The sequence below is a fragment of the Pipistrellus kuhlii genome, unplaced genomic scaffold, assembly GCF_014108245.1.
Source record: "Pipistrellus kuhlii isolate mPipKuh1 unplaced genomic scaffold, mPipKuh1.p scaffold_m20_p_23, whole genome shotgun sequence".
NCBI classification, from domain to species: domain Eukaryota; kingdom Metazoa; phylum Chordata; class Mammalia; order Chiroptera; family Vespertilionidae; genus Pipistrellus; species Pipistrellus kuhlii.
In genome coordinates, this window is record NW_023425522.1 from 6,667,267 (window position 1) to 6,689,356 (window position 22,090).

At 38.1% G+C, this 22,090-nt stretch overlaps 1 protein-coding gene across 1 annotated transcript in view; it reads left to right on the forward strand.

Annotated features, from left to right (window-relative positions):
* The window catches only part of LOC118726891 (myosin-8), a 29,497-nt gene extending 7,732 nt beyond the window's left edge, over positions 1-21,765 (forward strand). The window contains exons 12-39 of the mRNA XM_036452188.1: positions 928-1,046; positions 1,163-1,312; positions 2,344-2,514; positions 4,958-5,267; positions 5,382-5,449; positions 7,176-7,263; positions 7,349-7,466; positions 7,827-7,950; positions 8,051-8,187; positions 9,653-9,908; positions 11,568-11,810; positions 12,107-12,283; positions 12,358-12,503; positions 12,592-12,682; positions 12,794-13,183; positions 13,589-13,715; positions 14,037-14,155; positions 14,279-14,475; positions 15,489-15,672; positions 15,756-15,921; positions 16,017-16,141; positions 16,314-16,622; positions 17,190-17,393; positions 18,989-19,114; positions 19,206-19,376; positions 19,566-19,670; positions 20,371-20,466; positions 21,493-21,765. Of these exons, the coding sequence (XP_036308081.1) occupies positions 928-1,046; positions 1,163-1,312; positions 2,344-2,514; positions 4,958-5,267; positions 5,382-5,449; positions 7,176-7,263; positions 7,349-7,466; positions 7,827-7,950; positions 8,051-8,187; positions 9,653-9,908; positions 11,568-11,810; positions 12,107-12,283; positions 12,358-12,503; positions 12,592-12,682; positions 12,794-13,183; positions 13,589-13,715; positions 14,037-14,155; positions 14,279-14,475; positions 15,489-15,672; positions 15,756-15,921; positions 16,017-16,141; positions 16,314-16,622; positions 17,190-17,393; positions 18,989-19,114; positions 19,206-19,376; positions 19,566-19,670; positions 20,371-20,466; positions 21,493-21,645 (4,670 nt within the window). The 3' untranslated portion in view covers positions 21,646-21,765. The remainder of the gene's footprint in view (positions 1-927; positions 1,047-1,162; positions 1,313-2,343; positions 2,515-4,957; positions 5,268-5,381; positions 5,450-7,175; positions 7,264-7,348; positions 7,467-7,826; positions 7,951-8,050; positions 8,188-9,652; positions 9,909-11,567; positions 11,811-12,106; positions 12,284-12,357; positions 12,504-12,591; positions 12,683-12,793; positions 13,184-13,588; positions 13,716-14,036; positions 14,156-14,278; positions 14,476-15,488; positions 15,673-15,755; positions 15,922-16,016; positions 16,142-16,313; positions 16,623-17,189; positions 17,394-18,988; positions 19,115-19,205; positions 19,377-19,565; positions 19,671-20,370; positions 20,467-21,492) is intronic.
* Positions 21,766-22,090: the final 325 nt, after the last annotated feature.

Genomic DNA, 22,090 nt, shown 5'->3' on the forward strand with positions numbered 1-22,090 from the left:
TAGAATTGTGCTCCTGGTTTGTCTTGGTAATAGCGGGTAGGTATATAAGATAACTTGACCTACTAGTCTCTTTCAGCACTAGTTAGATAAACCTGGTAGCTGGTAATATGGGATCTGCTCAGACACAGCTGAAGGTGAAGAATGTTCCTAGACATCTGTATGTGTGTATGTTGACTATATATTAACCTGTAGACAGTCTAGGCAGGAAACAAGATACTATTAATAGTAAAAAAAAAAAATAAAAAAAAAAAAATAAAAAAAAGAGAGAGAGAGAAAGAAAATCCATGTACTCCATGTATGGAAAGAACATGGAACATATAGGACCTACCACCAAAGCTGGTTATCTGCTCCTTGAAGCCTTTCCTGACCTCCATTCTCTCACCATCTCAAACATTTCAGCAGCTGCTTTTGTACCTGACATGTGGTATTTACAGTATAGTCACTGACAGAATTTTAGAGACTCTGTAGTGAAATTTATTTCCCACATTTTCAGATAAAGAAACTGATCCAATGAGATGAAATTGTGAGGAGCAAAACTAAGATAAGAATCCAAATATTCTTTTGACCATCCCTAAGAGCGGATATTAAGATGTATTTATCTTATCCCTCCAACTACACCTAAGGTGTCTTAAGAGAAGAGACTACGGCATGTACCTTACATAAAATACTTCCATTAACACTCAACATATATGTTTATTGTTGGTGAATTTCTCAAAAGCTACTTGCAGAAAATTACAAAAGACCAGCGTAACTGATTGACCACTTATTACCAAGCACATTCTCTAATGTACAGAAAGCCTCATCTAACCTCTATAGAATTATTTAAAGGTTTTATTTAAATAATAAAGAAAACTGATTGGAGAAAAATGAAAAGATTAAAGGGAATATCTGCCATTAAAAAACATTTCTCTAATTGTATCTCTGAAGTTGCTGACAAGGCAGCCTATCTCCAGAATCTGAACTCTGCTGACCTGCTCAAAGCCCTCTGCTTTCCCAGGGTCAAGGTTGGCAATGAGTATGTCACCAAAGGCCAGACTGTACAGCAGGTAAGTGCACGACCCCGAAGAATCATACACATTCCAGGTCTTTGAATAATGCCAGCAAACATTATTTCTTTAATAATGCCTTTAACATAATCCAAAACATTTCTTTGTCCATGAAGGTGTACAACTCTGTGGGTGCTCTGGCCAAAGCGGTCTATGAGAAGATGTTCCTGTGGATGGTCACCCGCATCAACCAGCAGCTGGACACCAAGCAGCCCAGGCAGTACTTCATTGGGGTCTTGGACATTGCTGGCTTTGAGATCTTTGATGTGAGTTATCTTTATTTTAATAAAAAGTGGGAAGAAGGTATCTTGGAATTTGATATATGTATTACGTATTCTCATTATTCATTTGCATTTGTGGTTTCTGCACTGCTTTCTCTAACATTGTTCCTAGAGTACCTCCAAAATATCTGAGATAACAGAATGTAGTAATAATGATAACTAACATTCGTTGAGAAAGTGTATTTCTGGCACTATACTAAGGTTACCTCATTTAGTCTTCAAAACAATTCACCAAGGAGTGATTAATATTACTGCAAATAACATGTGCAGAAATGGAAATCAGGAAAATCATAACACATGCTAAAGATCCTCTAGCCACACAAGGCAAAGCTAGGACAGGAACTGTGCTCTGAAGCATTTGGACCATCAGGGCATTGCCCATCAATGAGAAAGGGCCTACAGGTAGAAGCAAATTCATGTTACATATACCATTTCCCCTCGGGCACCAGCTTCATCGTCTATAAAATGAGGATGAAAATCGTAACAAAGATTCAGATCTTCCATTACTATACCATATCAGGTCCCTACTTTCACAGATCTGGCAAGGAGGATCTGCTAAATTTTTTATATGAATAGAACAGAAATTAAATAAGCTTTCCTTAACAATGTGACACTCAAAAGTGAAAATGTGAGCTTTATCTTGATTTGGAGAATGAGGGTGGTAAAAGAAGTGAGGTTTTTCAAATGCATTACTTTCATCCTTAAATCTGAACCATAACTCATAGGATCATGGTTGTACTTTTAATGACTAATATTGCCTGTGAAATCTTAGAGGTAGATTCTGTCAGAATTCTTGCTGTATGACTGATATGTATGTTTTTAAATAATGTTCATAATTCATGGAAAGGATTCATGTCAAAAACAATATTTTCCCCTGGGATTTTTGAAGAATCAACAATTAGTTTAATTCTTATTTCATTAATATCTTCCACATGTTTTTCAATAAAATATTTTTTTCAATAATGAATTTTACTGCAATAAAATCCATTTAATGTTGGAAATTTTGTTTTGTGCAGTATAACAGCCTGGAGCAGCTGTGCATCAACTTCACCAACGAGAAACTGCAACAGTTTTTCAATCACCACATGTTCGTGCTGGAGCAGGAGGAGTACAAGAAGGAAGGCATCGAGTGGACCTTCATCGACTTCGGGATGGACCTGGCTGCCTGCATCGAGCTCATCGAGAAGGTCTGTTTGACTTCTAAAGGCTGAACTGTAAGAGTAACTTTTCCAAGTATCAAAAGCAACTCTAGAAAGTACTACATTAATCTTAAATTGTAATACAAATTAGAAAATTACTATTTAGAAATAACTTTCTCTTTTCAACTTTTACATGAGAGGGACCACAGTGCTTAGTTTCATTTTGTTCCAACCAGTTTTGTTCTAATACTGATTCAAATCTATTCTTAAGGCAGCACTGAAGACTTTATTGATATGGTCTGCTTCACTAGAGGAACTACCTCATCAGTTCTAAATCCATCTCCATCATGATCCAGTAAAAATAAGTCTTTTTCCTAAATAAAAATTAATACACAAGCAACACAGCTAGAACTTATATGAATTCATCTATCTGGAAGTCAAAAAATCAAACTGCTCATGCTTATGCCTTTTCATAATCTATCTTTAAGGAGATTAAATACACAAAATATCTTAAATAAGGTTTAGGTTTACCTTCTTTCCACTTTTTATTAAATACTTATAGTATTTAATTATTGCATATAAAGTAAACATCATTCTAAGTATGTACTTTTCATAGCAAAATAAAACTTTGACAACAGGTTAATTCATTCAATAGGGAAAAAAGTATAATAAGCACAGAACCTTTTAAGAGTTAATCCCCCACATGCTGTGCTGACATCTGGAGTTTGTATCCAGCTCTTCTTTTAGTAAAAATCATGCTGAGCAAAAAAGGAAAAGAATCCAAAAAATGAGGGTAGTACCTTGTATAAGGAATCTCTGGGACAATCTCAAGGATATCATCATTTGCATGATGGGGGTGCCACAAATAGGGGAGAGAGAGAGAGAGAGAGAGAGAGAGAGAGAGAGAGAGAGAGAGAGAGCGAGAGAGAGAGAGAGAGAGGGAGGGAGAGAGAGAGAGAGAAATTAAAAACCTTTGTGAAAAACTAATGATGGAAAACTTTTCTAATCTGTTGAATGAAATACACATACAAGTCCAGAAAGCGCAGAGAGTCCCACACTAATTGAATCCAAAGAAGCCCTACCAAGACACATCATAATTAAAATGCAAAAGGTTAAAGACAGGAAATGACTCTTAAAAGCAGAAAAGGGAAAAGTAGTTAGTTACCTACAAGGGAACTCTGATAAGACTGTCAGCAGAAACTTTGCAGGCCAGAACAGAATAGCAAGAAATATTCAAATTGGCCCTGGCCAGTGTGTCTTAGTTGAACTATCATTTACTTGAACTATCATTTACTATACCAAACGTTTGTTAGTTACATTCCCAGTCAGGACTCATACTTAGGTGTTTTTTGTTGTTGTTTTTCCTCCATATATTTTTATTGATTTCAAAGAGAGGAAGGGGAAGGAGAGAGGGATAGAAACATCAATGATGAGAATCACTAATTAGCTGCATCCTGCATGCCCCCTAATGGGGACCAAGCCCACAACTGGGGCATGTACCTGGACAGGGAATCAAACTATGATTTAGGGGTTCATAGTTCAACACTCAACCACATCAGTTGGGCTAGGTTTCAGGTTTGATCTCCAGTCAGGGCTTGTTCGATAGGCAATAGATTGATGACTCTCCCTCACATCAATGTTTCTCTCTCTCATTTCTCTCTTTCTTCCTCTCTTTCTAAGATCAATAAAAACATATCCTTGGGTGAGGACTTTTTTTAAATTAAATTAAAAATACTTAAATAAATACTCAAACTGAAAAAAGCAAGAACCTACAACCAAGATCACTCTATTCAACAAAGCTATCATTTAGAATTGAAGACATATAAAGAGTCTCCCAAACAAGAAAAAGCTAAAGGAGTTCATCTCCACCAAACATGAAATGTTAAAGGCTCTTCTTTAACAAGAATAAAATATATAAAAAATATGAATAATAAAATGGCAGTAATAACATATCTATCATTAATTGAATCTAAAAAACAAAATAAACGAACAGGCAGCACAGAAACAGGCTTAAGATACAGAGGACATTTTGACAGTTGCCAGAGGGGAGGTGGGATTGGGGGATGGGTGAAAAGGTTAAGGGATTAAGAAGTACAAATTGATTGTTATAGAATAGTCATGAGATATAAAGTACAGCATAAAGAATATAGTCAATAATATTGTAACAACTATGTATAGTGTCAGATGGTTACAAGATTCATTGGGATTATTACTTAGTAAATTATATAATGTCTAATCACTGGGTTGTACATCTAACTAATATGATATTGAAATAAAAAATTTAAAGTGAAAAAATGATGCTGTGGATTGAATGTGAAAAAATGGTGGAAATGTCATTCTAGTGATAACAAAAGGACTTCAGCTATGACTCTGCTCTACTTTATAAATATAATTAATTGGGGAGTGAGCATAGTTGATCAAATGACAGCCACTAGTCTGTATCTTTTGAAATAAGATAGATTGACACCCATGTCTACTCTTCTGAATTCAGCCACTAGGCATCTTCTCCATCCTGGAAGAGGAGTGCATGTTCCCCAAGGCCACAGACACCTCCTTCAAGAACAAGCTGTATGACCAGCACCTGGGCAAGTCTGCCAACTTCCAGAAGCCCAAGGTCGTCAAAGGCAAGGCTGAGGCCCACTTTTCTCTAATTCACTACGCGGGCACCGTGGACTACAACATTGCCGGCTGGCTTGACAAGAACAAGGACCCCCTGAATGAGACCGTGGTCGGGCTGTACCAGAAGTCTTCAATGAAGACTCTGGCCAGTCTCTTTTCTACATATGCTGGTACAGAAGCAGGTATTTTCTGTGCTCTTATAATACTCTAACTTCAACCCACTCCCACAAAATGTTCACATACCATTCCAGCCTCTGGGATTCTACTTTAATTGATGTGTTTTCTTTTTACCTCAGACAGTGGTGCAAAGAAAGGTGCTAAGAAGAAAGGCTCTTCTTTCCAGACTGTCTCAGCTCTTTTTAGGGTAAAGTACAAATTTAATTCAGAAAATCTATTAAGTGTCTATGAATTAACATAATTGTAGGATTCAGAATAAATTAGGAGGGAATTGAATATATTATAATAAAAATCACCTTAAACATTTACTCTTGTCAGGGTATAGCCAAAGCAATACTTCTAGAAGGTTGGAGCCTTACTCATTGTTCCTCTTTATGATCATCTGATGTTTCAAGAATGTAGAAGCTTTCTTTTTGAATAATAATGCTGATTTTTAAAGAAGCACAGCTGAACCTCAAAGCTATCACTGTGGAAGGCTAATCTTTATTCCATAATGTAGCTTTGATAATGTTCCTAAGTTCTGTGAGAATGAACCTGAGATACACTCTTTAAAACATCCTTCATTCAAAACACGTTTGTAGATCTAGATTTTTGTAATAGATGAAAATAACCTAAAGCCAAGTCTAGTGATTTAGATGGATTATTAAGTTAGAAGCTACAGTGTTTCCCCAAAAATAAGACATATTCCGAAAATAAGACCTAGCACATGGAAAGATAAGACATCCCCCCAAAATAAGACCTAGCACAACTTTGGGAGAAAAAATTAATATAAGACACTGTCTTATTTTCGGGGAAACAGGGTATCTCTTGATATTAAAATAAAAAATAATTTCACTATAAATAATGTGATTTTCTTACGTGGCTTAAAAACAGACTCTTCTAAAGGGAACTGTATTAAATGGCTGGTCTAATGGCTGCTTTGTCAGAATCCTTCTATAACTAAAATACAGATTTAACTATAATCTAAATACGAATACTGCCCTATTCTTTTTATTTCTCAATACCAATCTGCATTATCTCACACAATAAACTATTGTTTCACCAACTTATCCTTGTACATGTTTTCAATATTAGAAACTCATTATTTTTATTTCCTAATGGGTTAATGAGATGGGGAGGAGGCAACTCTGCCTTCTCAAAGAATATACCTAAGAAATGTTGAGAAATGTTTACATGTGAGTTTTCTATGGTTGAGTTAAACACCGTCATCTATAATAACCAATTACTGTATTTTTGGAATAATTCCTCTGCTACATTCCAGACTGCTACATTCCAGACATTAGATCATTTTCAGTATGGTACCTAAGATCCACCCATACAAGATTATATAGTCTTATGATTGTAGACTTCTCAAAGAAAATACACACAAAAAAGTTGTTACATATTCCAGGGAATAAACTAAAGGAAGAAATGGCAAAAGTTGGAACAATTGCTAGTCTAGATTACCACTGTATACCACTACTATAAAAATTATTAGCCCTAAGAGAGATGAAAGAAATCTTAGAGGTACTCTCAAATATTTTCAGATGAGGTCCAGAGAGACAAAAAACAAAACAAAAACTTTGTAGAATCAAGCAGCTCATTAGGCTACTGAATTTTCAGTTTGTTTATAGGATAGTTCCTAAGTGTTAAAAATTAATATCTTGGAGGGCTACATTTCTTCCCAGTATTTTGGTCTTTTGGTTATTTAGCAGACTAGAATCTTGATGTCTTTAAAATACAGAGCAAGGGGGATATATGTGATACTTTCAACAATAAAGATTTTTAAAATAAATAAATAAACACAGGGCAACTGAAACTTCATAGATTTATACCTAACAGGTAAGAGAGTACATAGCTTAGTTCCATATAATTACAAAACAGAAATCTGAAATAGGACTTTTTCATCAAGTCTCTTCTATGTGGTTTTCTAGGAAAATTTAAATAAACTTATGACCAACCTGAGGAGCACACACCCTCACTTCGTACGGTGTATCATTCCCAATGAAACCAAGACTCCTGGTAAGATATAAGAGCATGAAGTAATCAAAAAGACACAACTTCAAAAATTCAGTGCCCAGTAGTAAGTACTGTGATATCCTTATAGGGGCCATGGAGCATGAACTTGTCCTGCACCAGCTGAGGTGCAATGGTGTGCTGGAAGGCATCAGAATCTGCAGAAAGGGATTCCCAAGCAGAATCTTATATGGAGACTTTAAACAAAGGCCAGTCTCACTTTGTTGTATTTCACTGAATGCCATGAATATTTAATCATTTCGTTATTGTCCTCTGTTTGCTGTATTTCATGTATCCTGTTTAGTAAATATTTTATAATTAAGAAGCCAAATAATATAGTCTTGTGGTGGTAGGACAGAATAACAAGTTAGAAGAGGTGACATTTCTTTAAAATAGGATTGAGGCATGCATTAGACAGTGGAAAATTATATTGTTTTACTATCTAAACTTAAAGGACAGCTGGATTTTCTAATATTTTTTACTCTTTCTCTGAGATTTTTATTGACGTTTCTTTTTGGTGTAATTTGATTTTCACATGTGATCAGACCTTTCTTTCTTTGATTGAACAGATACAAAGTTTTAAATGCAAGTGCTATCCCAGACGGACAGTTCATTGACAGCAAGAAGGCTTCTGAGAAACTTCTAGGGTCCATTGACATTGATCACACCCAATATAAATTTGGACATACAAAGGTATAGCTGTTATTTATTTACACCTGACCCAAATACCTTCTGCCACCTCTGTGTCTCCTGTCCTATGGGAGATGCTGTGTGACTCCCTTTTTCTTCAAAGGTTTTCTTCAAAGCTGGCCTTCTGGGTCTTCTGGAAGAAATGAGAGATGACAAATTGGCTCAGATTATAACAAGAACTCAAGCCGTCTGTAGGGGATTCCTAATGAGGGTAGAATATCAGAAGATGCTGCAAAGGAGGTAACTATGCTGACTATCAGAATTGTAAGGTCCTTTAGGAACAATCAACCTTCATCACTCATGAACTCTTTCATTTTGTGGCTTTGTGCTTTTCAGAATTCACCCCTACAACTCACCAGCTTTTGCTGATCCTCTCATTCTTGGATTCCCTTCAAAACTTCTCTTCTCCCTATAATTTGTCCCTTCCCATCCATCTCACATACAGCTGCAGGAATGATTTGCAGTAAGCACTATTTTCATCATGCCACATCTCAGTTTGTGTTTCCCCGTGGTCTGCGATATCAAATCCAAGTTATCTTGCATGGCTGTCAAGCCCTCTCTATTCCCCACCTCATCTATCATTTCCAACCACACAGCCTTTCCAGCCAGTCTGAACAATCTGCTTATCTCCTATTTTCAGGTTTGCATAAGCCCTCTCTCCTCATCCTAATTTATAAATTTATGAATTCAAAACTTCCATTACTCCTTTCTTTAATTACCTTACCCAGCTCTATCTACACAGCAATATGCATTCCCTGTCCTCACACACACATTTTGCATTCATTTTGTTCATTAAGTACTTATTTAGGTCTGCATTATGCGTTCCCAAGTTATTTACATGTGTCTGTCTACATTATGATTTGTGTCATAGTATCTGCCTTCTCAGAGTTATGGTTCTTATAAATCAGACCTATAAAAATAGAATTTCCATTTCAGGAAGCTTAAGAAAACATACACATTGCTACAGGGTAGTAAAATCTTGCCAATCTATTGCTACGGTTTGTAGAAAGGATATATTTTACTACTATTTTACAATTTCATTTAAATAAAAGAAATTTTGGAGCTCAATCTGTGTTAAATGTCCTGAAGATATTAAAAATATAATGAGCAAATAACAATGAAGCTTTTCAAATAATTTGAGAAAAGACAGTATATTATCTGAAGTTAACAAAATAAATTTATAGAGTGAATAATTCAGTGGTGAGTTAAATAAGAAGAGAGGCTTCAAAGAAGACATGATAAATCATAAGCTCAACTTAGGTAAGGCAATTCAGAAAGCAACCTATGCCATTTCATAATTCATATCCATATGCCAACAGACAAGCAGCTCAATCAATTTACAATTGCCACATCCACTCCCAAATCACTAATATAGTATCTCAGATGATCTTAAAGTGGTACATGATGTTCATTCATGTAAAGTATTTCCTCTCTAAAGTCAGCTTCTTTGCTTGTTTGGTAGGACCTGAAAATGCAGAATTGTTAAATATAATCAGCACACATGAGCAAAGCAGTTATACTGAGGATTATTATAAGTGTGAGTGTGAAGATGTGCATACACATGTGTAAAGCCTGCATATATCATATACATAATTTAACATATAATTTATATGTGGAGGGTCATTAAAAGGGGAGTTTTCATATAAAAAATAATAGCATTGTCTCTAATAGATAAGTCTACACTGATATTTCTGTGCCATTTCAGAGAAGCCGTTTTCTGCATCCAGTACAACGTCCGCGCCTTCATGAATGTCAAGCACTGGCCCTGGATGAAGCTCTTCTTCAAGATCAAGCCCCTCCTCAAGAGTGCAGAGACTGAGAAGGAGATGGCCACCATGAAGGAAGAGTTCCAGAAGACCAAAGATGAACTGGCCAAGTCAGAGGCAAAGAGGAAAGAGCTGGAGGAAAAAATGGTCAGTCTCTTAAAAGAGAAAAATGACCTGCAACTCCAGGTTCAATCTGTGAGTATTCCGTATTCTGAATGTACCATGTCACTGAAGCTTTTCTGGAATTCATACATACTTTGGATTTACAAATGACTTTTTCTTGAAAAAGAAAATTTCAATTTTCCCTTTAGTATTTCATTTAACTTACAATATTCCTATGAAAAGGCACATGGAAAAGAAAAGATCAAAGAATGCATTTACATGTCACAAATTTAACATGAAGAAAGTAGTTTAAAGGCAAGCCCCCAAATTTCATTTTATCCTTTTGCCTTGTCTGCTTTATCCCAGCCTTAAAATATAACTCTATTTTCTAAATGCAAGTGTAGAGATTGTATTTACATTCAAGAAACACAATATTCTCATTACTCTTTGTATCTCTTTTCCTCAGCTCCCTTTCCTTGCCAAGATTTAGCTCAATGAATTTATCTGGGTACTTGAACTACCAATATATATAAGGTAGAGAGAAGTACCTTATAAAATTCTTCTTTTGATACAGATGCCGAGTTCTTAAAGTTTCTGTTTATTAATTCAGGAAGGAGTTATTACAGCTGAAATGCTCTTAGCAATCATTTCTTCTAACCCTCTTATTACATCTACTAGAGGCCCGTTGCACAAAGAGATTCATGCAATAGGCCTTCCTTCCCCTAGCTGTTGGCACTAGTTTTCCTCCAGCACTCAGGACCCAGGCCTTTGCTCTGGCCACCACCTTCAGTCTTTGCTCCGGCCGCCACCTTCAGTCTTTGCTCCCAAGCCTGTAGCTCTTATAGCTCTCTCCGTCCCCACTCTCCTCCTCATAGCAGGTGTCCCGCCCTGCCCAACTGCTCTATACCAGCATGCATGCTGCCCATAGGCCCAGAGCAGCTGGGGGGAGGGGGGGAGGGGCAGGACCATTGCCATCTTTGTCAAGTTAATTTGCATACTCACTCCTGATTGGCTGGGAGGCATTGTGAAGGTATGGTCAATGGCATGATTTATAGTACCTTTGATATCAAATAAATGAGGTACTCAAGAGAAGTACACTGAGTGGTCAGATTATTATGCGTTCAGAGATCACAATAATCTGGCCACTCAGTGTATATAAAAGTCTAAGCGACCAAACAACCAACAAATGATTGGTTAACTAGTAGCTATGATGTGCGCTGACCACCAGGGGACAGTCATTCAACACACAGGATTAGGCTCCCTTCTGTCTGGATCAGGTCTGCAGGGATGGAGCTAAAACTGGCTATCCGACATCCTCCAAGGGGTCCTGGATTGCAAGAGGGTGCAGGCCAGGCCAAGGGACCCCACCGGTGCATAAATCCATGCACCGGGCCCCTAGTATAATATAATTGAACATAGGAGGAATAAAGCAATGAAGTTGAACATAGGAGGAATAAAGCAAAAAGTCATACATATGCAGGCAAATATGGACAAGAACCCAAGCTTTCTTTGGTTTTCCCACTCTTCTACACACTGCTTTCTAAAATAGTCAATTTCTTCAGTCCATTCATTTGCAGATTAATTTGCTTCTACATCTATAGTCTTACTTCTAATTAGCTGCATTTCTCCAGGACATGTAATAATATTCAATTAAGTTTAATTTATATTCGTACTGAAAAATACATCAAAATGCAAAGAACAAGTTCCAAATAAGTAACAAGTTCTCTAATATCTCACTGAATCTCCCCATAGGAAGCAGATAGCTTGGCTGATGCAGAGGAAAGGTGTGAGCAACTGATTAAAAACAAAATCCAGCTGGAGGCCAAAATCAAAGAGGTGACTGAGAGAGCTGAGGATGAGGAAGAGATCAATGCTGAGCTGACGGCCAAAAAGAGGAAACTGGAGGACGAATGTTCAGAACTGAAGAAAGACATCGATGACCTTGAGCTGACACTGGCCAAGGTTGAAAAGGAGAAACATGCCACAGAGAACAAGGTATGAGACATATTCTGCTATACCTGTGGTCAGCAAACTGCTGCTCACGAGCCACATACGGCTCTTTGGTGTGGCTCTTCCACAAAAGGCCATGGCCTGGACGAGTCTATTTTGAAGAAGTGGCATTAGAAGAAGTTTCAAAAATTTGGCTCTCCAAAGAAATTTCAATTGTTGTACTGTTGATATTTGGCTCTGTTGACTAATGAGTTTTCCAACCACTGTGCTATACTATATAGAGATTCTACCATCCCATAAGCTGCTTTATAGCAGAGACAATCTCTTCCTTGACCTTCTAGGTGAAAAACCTCACAGAAGAGATGGCAGGCCTGGATGAAATCATAGCTAAGCTGACCAAGGAGAAGAAGGCCCTCCAAGAGGCCCACCAGCAGACTCTGGATGACCTGCAGGCAGAAGAGGACAAAGTCAACACTCTGACCAAAGCTAAAACCAAGCTAGAGCAACAAGTGGATGATGTAAGTGTATTTTTAATAAACATTTGAAAGATTTTTTAATATACTTTTTTAAACAAATTTTACTTTCTCATTAGCTTGAAGGGTCTCTGGAGCAAGAAAAGAAACTTAGAATGGATCTAGAAAGAGCAAAGAGGAAACTGGAGGGTGACCTAAAATTGGCCCAAGAGTCCACAATGGATATAGAAAATGACAAACAGCAAATTGATGAAAAGCTTAAAAAGTAGGAACTTTTAAAAATAAAACACCTGTATGTGATATCATCATCAAATTCATATGGGTCCTAATATGTCTTGTTCTTCTTTCTAAAGGAAAGAATTTGAAATCAGCAATCTGCTAAGCAAAATTGAAGATGAGCAAGCAGTAGAAATTCAACTCCAGAAAAAGATCAAGGAGTTACAGGTGAGTCATCTCACTTCCTTTTTTCTGTATGCCCCTCCCCAAGCAAAAAACAAAACAAAAAACACCTGAAATTGAGACGAATGTATGTTCATGTGCTTATGTCACTCCCAGGCCCGCATTGAGGAGTTGGAGGAGGAAATCGAGGCAGAGAGGGCCTCCAGGGCCAAAGCAGAGAAGCAGCGCTCTGACCTCTCCCGGGAACTGGAGGAGATCAGTGAGCGGCTAGAAGAAGCCGGTGGGGCAACTTCAGCCCAGCTTGAGATGAACAAGAAGAGGGAGGCTGAGTTCCAGAAAATGCGCAGGGACCTGGAGGAGGCCACCCTGCAGCACGAAGCCACAGCAGCCACCCTGAGGAAGAAGCACGCAGACAGTATGGCTGAACTTGGGGAGCAGATAGACAACCTGCAGAGGGTCAAGCAGAAACTGGAGAAGGAGAAGAGTGAGCTAAAGATGGAGATCGATGACCTTAGCAGTAACACAGAGGCCATTTCCAAAGCCAAGGTACCCAATACTGTGTCTAAATGATGTTAATTAATAACCTAGTAAAACACCATTGTTCCTTGTCATTAAACATTGTTTGCAAGAAGTTTATAGCACTAATCTAATATTTTCTATTCTAATATATTCCGTTATATTTTGTTTTTTAAATGCTGGATTTAACCCATTAAGATTTTTTCAAAATCCACTTTAATATCAGTCTTGGGATAGATGAATGGGCTCCAACAATGACCTCTTTAGGAACACTATGCACTCACCATGCTTGAACCCCAGCATGTTCCCCAGAGTTGGTGCCATAATCTTCTACTCACACAACATGAATTTACTCACTGGAAAAATATAAGAATTAAGTTTTAACTTATTTTACTGCATTCAATGTCTCACCTGTCACTGCCACATGTACCATAGGGAAACCTTGAAAAGATGTGCCGCACACTGGAAGATCAACTGAGTGAACTTAAGACAAAGGAAGAAGAGCAGCAGCGGCTAATCAACGACCTGACGGCTCAGAGAGCTCGCCTGCAAACAGAATCAGGTAAAGACCTTTCTCTGAATCCTGAAACTTAGTACTAGATAAAAGCGATTCCAAGAGTTCTTAAAAAATAGCACTAATTCCATATTAGAGTGGATTAAGCAAACCATCAGAATTTGCTGAGCAGGTCAGAAATAAAAAAATAAACAAGAATCAGCAAGCAAGTTTACTTGTTACATTCCTGTGGCAACTCTGCCCTTTAATCTCCAGTTCTAACCAGTTCTATAATACTTAGTATATATTTGATATGTACAAATATAAATATAAAAGCATTAGGCCAATTTTAACGCCATTAACAAATCCTTTTATTTACATTATTCTTAGGTGAATATTCCCGACAATTAGATGAGAAAGATGCTTTAGTCTCTCAGCTTTCAAGGAGCAAACAAGTATCTAGTCAGCAGATTGAAGACATGAAACGTCAGCTAGAAGAAGAAACTAAAGTGAGTTTTACCTAAGATCTTGGCTAATCATATCTAAATAGGTCCAGTAAGGTTCTACTCCGAATGTGTAAATTAAATATCACTGAATAAATGAATTTAAGTCATTGACTCTTATCTCTGTAGGCCAAGAACGCCCTGGCCCACGCCCTGCAGTCCTCCCGCCATGACTGTGACCTGCTGCGGGAACAATATGAGGAGGAGCAAGAAGGCAAAGCTGAGCTGCAGAGGGCGCTGTCCAAGGCCAACAGCGAGGTTGCCCAGTGGAGGACCAAGTATGAGACCGACGCCATCCAGCGCACCGAGGAGCTGGAGGAGGCCAAGTATGTACAATGAATTCTGGGGGAGGAGATGCCCAACTCAGCAACTCTCAGAAGCAGTTATCAGGACACTGGTGACAATGGGAACATAACATAGCAGAAGCTAACAATTACTGGGTGCATACTATGTGTCAAATGTTATAAATACATTAGCTCATTTAGTTTTCATAAGCAACATTAATATTCTTATCTCATTAGAGATGAGGAAATTGAAGCTGTGAGAGGTTAACTAATTAATCCAAGGGCATATGATTAATAAATGTTCCAGCTGGGATTAGAACCAGATATTCTGATTCCAGGGCCCACTGTAAGCATTGCAGTAGAAAGAGATAGCTCTTAAAACTCATGTTAGAGGCCATCCAACAATACTTAATGTCCAGGATTGGTCTAAATTGAGTGAAGCCTTAGTCTGTGTACAGACAAAAGGGGACCTTCAAGTAGATCTTCTTGGGCCTCAAGGCTAAAGACTTGCCTGAAACTTAAGGATGTGTAAGTGGCACATAACTAGGAAATTAAAATGTAAGTGATTCAGAAAAGGGGGGGAGAGGGGGGAGACACCTGCCTTTGTTTAAATTGCATGAATCGTCCTGATTTATCCATCAACTTCTTTCTCTGGTGAGATTGTTTAACTTTGATTAGAAGAAACTGGCTATATATTCTTTAGAGAAAGAGCACATAAAATAAAATGGAAACTTTGAGATAAAAATTAATATATTCAGTATATTTTTGTCCAATAAAATATCTAGTCAGTTCAAATACTTTTTAGAATGACATTAAGATATATAAATCAAACGATAAAATTGTCCTCTCCACAATCATACTCAATCAGAAGTCCTGACACAGTCTCTAAGAATTCAACAACTTACCAAGGATTTAAATCACCCTTTACCAATCTAGGAAGTAGCTCTGGCTACCAGTTTTGAAAACCATGTTATTTGCCATGGAAACAGGACTGTGAAAGGAGGCCAAGGAGGTTGTCGCTTGCACTGTCCTTAAATGCCTGGCTAACTTTTCAGGAAGAAGCTGGCCCAGCGTCTGCAGGAGGCTGAGGAGCATGTGGAAGCCGTGAACGCCAAGTGTGCCTCCCTTGAGAAGACGAAGCAGAGGCTCCAGAATGAGGTGGAAGACCTCATGCTTGATGTGGAGAGATCTAATGCCGCCTGCGCAGCCCTGGACAAGAAGCAGAGGAACTTTGACAAGGTGGCCCAGCCTGCTTAACCTTTATTAATACTTGCTTAGTCTCCTTTTCTCCTGACATGGGCTGATGATTTACTGCTTTTCAGATCTTATCAGAATGGAAGCAGAAGCAGGAGGAAACTCAGGCTGAACTTGAGGCCTCCCAGAAGGAGTCCCGTTCTCTCAGCACTGAGCTGTTCAAGATCAAGAATGCCTACGAGGAATCCCTGGATCAACTTGAAACACTAAGGAGAGAGAATAAGAACTTGCAGCGTGAGTCCTCTTGAATTTCCTTATTCAACCTAGCCTGACTGGTCCTTTCCATGTTGCCATCAGCTCACCACTTCTCCCTTGCCTGTTCACCACAGAGGAGATTTCTGACCTCACTGAGCAGATTGCTGAGGGTGGAAAGCAAATCCATGAATTAGAGAAAATAAAGAAGCAAGTGGAACAAGAGAAATGTGACATTCAGGCTGCCTTAGAGGAAGCAGAGGTACATATTACTAGGTTGTTGGGGGGTGAAAATCAAAGAAAAACATCAGTGAAAATACTCAAAGTGGATAGTGATAGTGTAATTACATAAACTTATATTAATAAGTTTGTCTCACAAGAAATATATTGCAAACATTCATTTTCCATCATTAATCAATAACTGTTTTGTTAAGGCATCTCTTGAACATGAAGAGGGAAAGATCCTGCGCATCCAACTGGAGTTGAACCAAGTCAAGTCTGAAATTGACAGGAAAATTGCTGAAAAGGATGAGGAGATTGACCAGCTCAAGAGAAACCACGTTAGAGTGGTGGAGTCGATGCAAAGCATGCTAGATGCTGAGATCAGGAGCAGGAATGATGCTCTGAGAGTCAAAAAGAAGATGGAGGGAGATCTTAATGAAATGGAAATCCAGCTGAACCATGCCAACCGTTTGGCTGCAGAGAGCTTGAGGAACTACAGGAACACCCAAGGGATCCTGAAGGTAAATGAGTCCACATTTAACAGTTCAGAGAAGTCAGGCAAGTTACTGGTCTTCCATTCCTCTAAAAACCTTCTTGTTAAACCATCTCTTTTTCTTTTAACAAATTATATAGCTCATAGTATGGAGACAATTAAATAAAATTACATAGAATATGTTTAAAGGAAATTATGATATGAGAACAAGTGCAAAGACTGGCACCAAATGGCCTGAGATTGAGTTTTAGTTTTACTAGATGCCTGATTTTAGGCAAGTTATTTAACCCCTCAGAATCTGTTATTGTGAGAATCAAATGAGACAAGAGATATCAAGTACTATGTAGAGCATATGGAAAATGTTCCATAAATGATAGTAGGACTTGCACATGAAAAAATAACTAATGTCATAAATGGAACAGGAGTCTGTCTCCTGATAAGTCTTTCTTGTGAATTAGTGACATCACCATATTCATGCTTTTTCAAATGACAGGCCTGTCATTTCCTGTTCCTGGTACCAATACATTCTCCTAGTTCATCTCCAAGGATATTCATATCCTCTTCAGAGTGTCTAAGGCCTTTTTGTACTTAACAGGACACCCAGCTGCACCTGGATGACGCTCTCCGGGGCCAGGAGGACCTGAAGGAGCAGTTGATGATGGTTGAGCGCAGAGCCAACCTGCTGCAGGCCGAGGTGGAGGAGCTGCGGGCATCTCTGGAGCAGACGGAGAGGAGCAGGAAAATCGCAGAACAGGAGCTGCTGGATGCCAGTGAGCGTGTCCAGCTCCTGCACACCCAGGTAAAACCCTCACATCAAACAAATGCTGGTGTATTGTAAAGTGATGAATAGGAATTATAGTGTGCCATTACTCTATTTTATAAAATATGGTGTCCCCAAAAATGTATACACACTTTGAATGATTATAAAGAGTTTATTAACATATAGTTCATTTTCACAGTTTAAAAAAAATCTACAGAAATGAATAATTTTTTTGTCAATGCCTGTTTTCAAACTGATGACAGCTCTGGTACAGTCACTGCTGATAACGCAAATCAATGGAATCGCAAGCATCAAGACCATTTCATTCAGTATTTGTGTGACTTCAATTCATCAACTGTTGCTGGTTTTGTACTGTAAACTATCTTTTATGTATCCCCATAAAAAATGTCTAGTGGACAAATTTTCTTTGTTTGAAGTTTAGTCCTGCTTCACCCATTATTTCAAATCAGTTAAACCTGAAAAGGAGTGAAAATTATAATAAGTGAATTATCAGCTGTTACAGTGTGTATACATTTTTTGGGGGATAGCCTGTGTCTCCCTCCCTCCCCCCAAAAAAATGTATACACACTTTAAATAATTATAAAGACAATGTTTGAATTTCAACTGTGTCTTCAAACTTCCAGTAACATTTTAGGATGAATTTCCGTTGTTCAAAGCTTAGTCTGGCTGAAAAGAAAACAAACAAACAAAAAAACATCAATTGAGCTATCAGCTTTTAAAGTGTGTATACATGTTTCTGGGATTCTCTCTCTCTGTGTGTGTGTGTGTGTGTGTGTGTGTGTGTGTGTATATATATATATATATATATATATATATATATATATATATATATATGCAATATAATTAAGATATTAATTTTCTACCCCCAAAAAAGAGGGCATTACATTTTATTTAAAAATAAGGTTTGGTTTTTATTTTGAAAACCACAATGTGGAGTAATCATGAACAAAGATAATTGTTGACTCCCAAATGTGAAAATGTTCCTTGCAGCATTTCCTATCAGGGGCACATCAGCATTTAGTTTGTTGTGTTTACTGTCCCTGTGCCTTGCAGGATGTTTAATATCCCTGACTTATCCAGACAGTAAATGCAGTAGCGCCCCTTAGTCACTTTGAAAGCCAAATATTTCCAAGTACCCATTAAAGCAGTAAGTAGTGCTTCCCTTTGAGAACCAGGGATTGACATTTTAAGAAAATGTTTTCGTAAGAGTAACCCAGCATTCCCCGAGGGACCAAAGCATGAAAGTTCAAAGAGAATAGATTCCTTCCAACTGAGAAACTCCCAGTACCACACTCACAAAAGGAGTAACTTTTCTAATATTTCCAACCTTTTATGGTACAGTATGCATGATGTCCAGTCGAAATATAACTGAGAGAGCACATAATTTAGAGACATTCTTAAATCTCAGAACTCCTTATGCATAAATCAGGTGGACCTTGGGCAATGGTGGAAGCAGGGAGGAGCTCCAATCTTATAATTATTTTGTACTGAACAAATATTTAAAGTTTATTGAAATTTTGCTATTATTCCCTTGCATGAGCCAACAAGTAAGACATTTATAAAATCCCAAGAGGGCAAACTATAAAGCTTGCTAATTCCCACTATTTTTACAGAACACCAGTCTGATCAACACCAAGAAAAAGTTAGAAAGTGATGTTTCACAACTCCAGAGTGAAGTGGAAGAAGTCATTCAAGAATCACGCAATGCAGAAGAGAAGGCCAAGAAGGCCATCACTGATGTAAGATGAGCATTTGTTTTACTGACACACATTTGCTACCTGACACCTGCCATTACCAGGTTTCCTTATTTTCTTTACTTGTGCTAATTAGGCAGCCATGATGGCCGAGGAGCTGAAGAAGGAGCAGGACACCAGCGCCCACCTGGAGCGGATGAAGAAGAACCTGGAGCAGACGGTGAAGGACCTGCAGCACCGTCTGGATGAGGCTGAGCAGCTGGCCCTGAAGGGCGGGAAGAAGCAGATCCAGAAACTGGAGGCCAGGGTGAGTATCTCAATCTCTCCAAAGCTGGGAAGGGAAAAAGGGCACTCACTCCCTCTGTGCATCTCTCTTCCTTCATATTGACTCCTATACTTGCCTGGGGGTGGGGACATCCATGTAATTCCTTCAATAGGGTCCTGAGATAATTGATACCCTCCAAGACTGACCTGTAGGTATCTTTCCTGGTTGTAGATACGTGAGCTTGAAGGAGAAGTTGAAAATGAACAGAAACGCAATGCTGAGGCTATTAAAGGTTTGCGGAAACATGAGAGAAGAGTAAAGGAACTTTCCTACCAGGTAAGGGAATAGCTTTCTAGAATATCCAGACTTCCTGCCCAGTGGGAAATTGGAAACCTGGTGACAATCTTTGTGTCACTCACTAATAGACACATTAACTTGGTACATATAAGAGGCAAATGACACAGGTGCTTATCACTGGCATATACTACTAAGCTTGGAAAATCAGGAATGCTTTTAGATAATAACATAAGAAAGAGCATAATTTTTAAAGCCAGATAAGTGGGTATTAGCTCTAGTCTGGCCTCTCTTATTTCTTATACTTGGGTAGATTACTTAACACTCTTAATCTTAGTTCCCTCACCATTAATGTAGAGTAATAACATCTACTCTCCAAGGTAGGAAGATAAGGATTAGAAAAGATGTTTACAGGGTGGGAAAAAAGTAGGTTTACAGTTGTGAATACTCGAAAGTTTATCCTTGTTTTATTACTTCTTAATTGTATTATTTTCCATATGAATAACTAGAAACCTACTTTTGTACTACCCTGTATAATTATTAATACAGTGCCTGCAAATAGTGAACATTTAGTAAGAGTGGTGACTATTGTGAAGAACGCCTCAGAGTTTACCACCTTTACCCCAGGCCCACTACCATCATACCAGAGTGATTTATTTTACCACCTATGCCAGAGTGATTTATTTTACACTTATTCCATGGGGTTGAATGCAAATCATTTTTTTTTTTCTCAAACTTGCAGAGTGAGGAGGACCGCAAGAATGTTCTCAGACTGCAGGACTTGGTAGACAAATTACAGGCAAAGGTGAAATCCTATAAGAGGCAAGCTGAGGAGGCTGTAAGTATCTTTATGCCTTTGGGAAAAGAAAAATATGGGGCGGGGATAGAAGTGTATAAAGAGAATGTGTTAATGAGAAAGAAGAAGACAAAGTAAGAATATACAACTCATATTTTAAAAGGTGTTTTTATAAATAGAAATTTACCCAAAAATCCTAACTACAGAATAAGACTTCAAGAAGAGATTTTTTTTTAATTAAACAATTTGTAAGATTTGTGGGGGAGGGGAGAAATAAAGTTCTAACTAACTCTTACCTTACTTGGTAACTGTAAAGGATATATAGTAGAAACTATAATTAACACCATAGTAGGTATTCCTCTCTTTAGAAATGCACAAAGTCAAGTTTGGCATTTTCAAATGCCAAACTTAAATCTTTTACCCCAGCTGACTTATCTGCTCACTACCAGTATTATCCTCAGGGGCTACTCTCTCCACGTTGTTATAGCAGTAAGGACATGTCAGAAGATCCTCCAGATTCCCTTTTCCTAGTTGTTTCCCATTCTTCCAAATGCAGTGTGGTAGGCAAGAAGTAGGTAGGACATAAGGAAAGGAAGGAAGAAAGGGAGAGGCACAAATAGTAGTAATAAGTCCAACCAACAGAGGCATACTTTCTTTCTAGCCCCACTTTCCCCCTTTCTCTCTATTCCAAAGTAAAAATATATGGCAAAAAAGTTTTAAATTGGGTTTTCCCAAAGTTATCATCTGGCCTGACATTTACTTACTAAATTCTGTAATGGAGGGTATCTGGGTCTCTTCCTCTTTTCCACCCAACCCATACATCATAAATGGATTTCACGTTTGTATGGGTTTAACATAACAAGTTTTCCCTTCCATTTCAAAAGTTTCTTCTTATAGTCTTTAAAATAAAAAATGTAACTAAAGTTATAAGTTCTGTCCAGATTTTAAGTCAGACATGGCAAACTGACCATAAGAAGGCAATAGCTGAGTTGAGGAAATAACCCTGTTTGGTGAAAAATGCAATAAGAACCACAAAGTCTAATTCTCACATTTTCTCTCTATTCTCAGGAGGAACAATCCAACGCCAACCTTGCTAAATTCCGCAAGCTCCAGCACGAGCTGGAGGAGGCCGAGGAGCGGGCTGACATCGCTGAGTCCCAGGTCAACAAGCTGCGGGTGAAGAGCCGTGAGGTTCACACAAGAGTCATAAGTGAAGAGTGATCCCTGATGCTATGGAATGACTGAAGAGAGGCACAAAATGTGCTATTTTTGGTCATTTATTTTATGATGTTAATTTTCCCCTTAATGTTGAGTAAATAAAAATTACAATAAACTTATAAACAACATTGTCATTTTTATTTCCAAAATTACTTGCTCTTTAATACAGTTCTCACATAGCTATTATTTTTAATGCTTTGCAGAGTATTCAATATTCTGTACCTCTATCACCATCCAGCTTCACTTTTCCCACCCTCCCACCATATCCTTTGATCTCATTAAATCTCTAGATTATTAAAAATTAGTAAGAAAAGACCCCCCGAGACTTCCCCTTTACACAGAACCCATTCATTTATCCACTCCACAAATAGTTATTGAGTATCTACTATGTGTCAGGCACTGTTCTAAGTTCTGTGGGTGTTGCTCTAAACATAACTCTTGTCCTCTG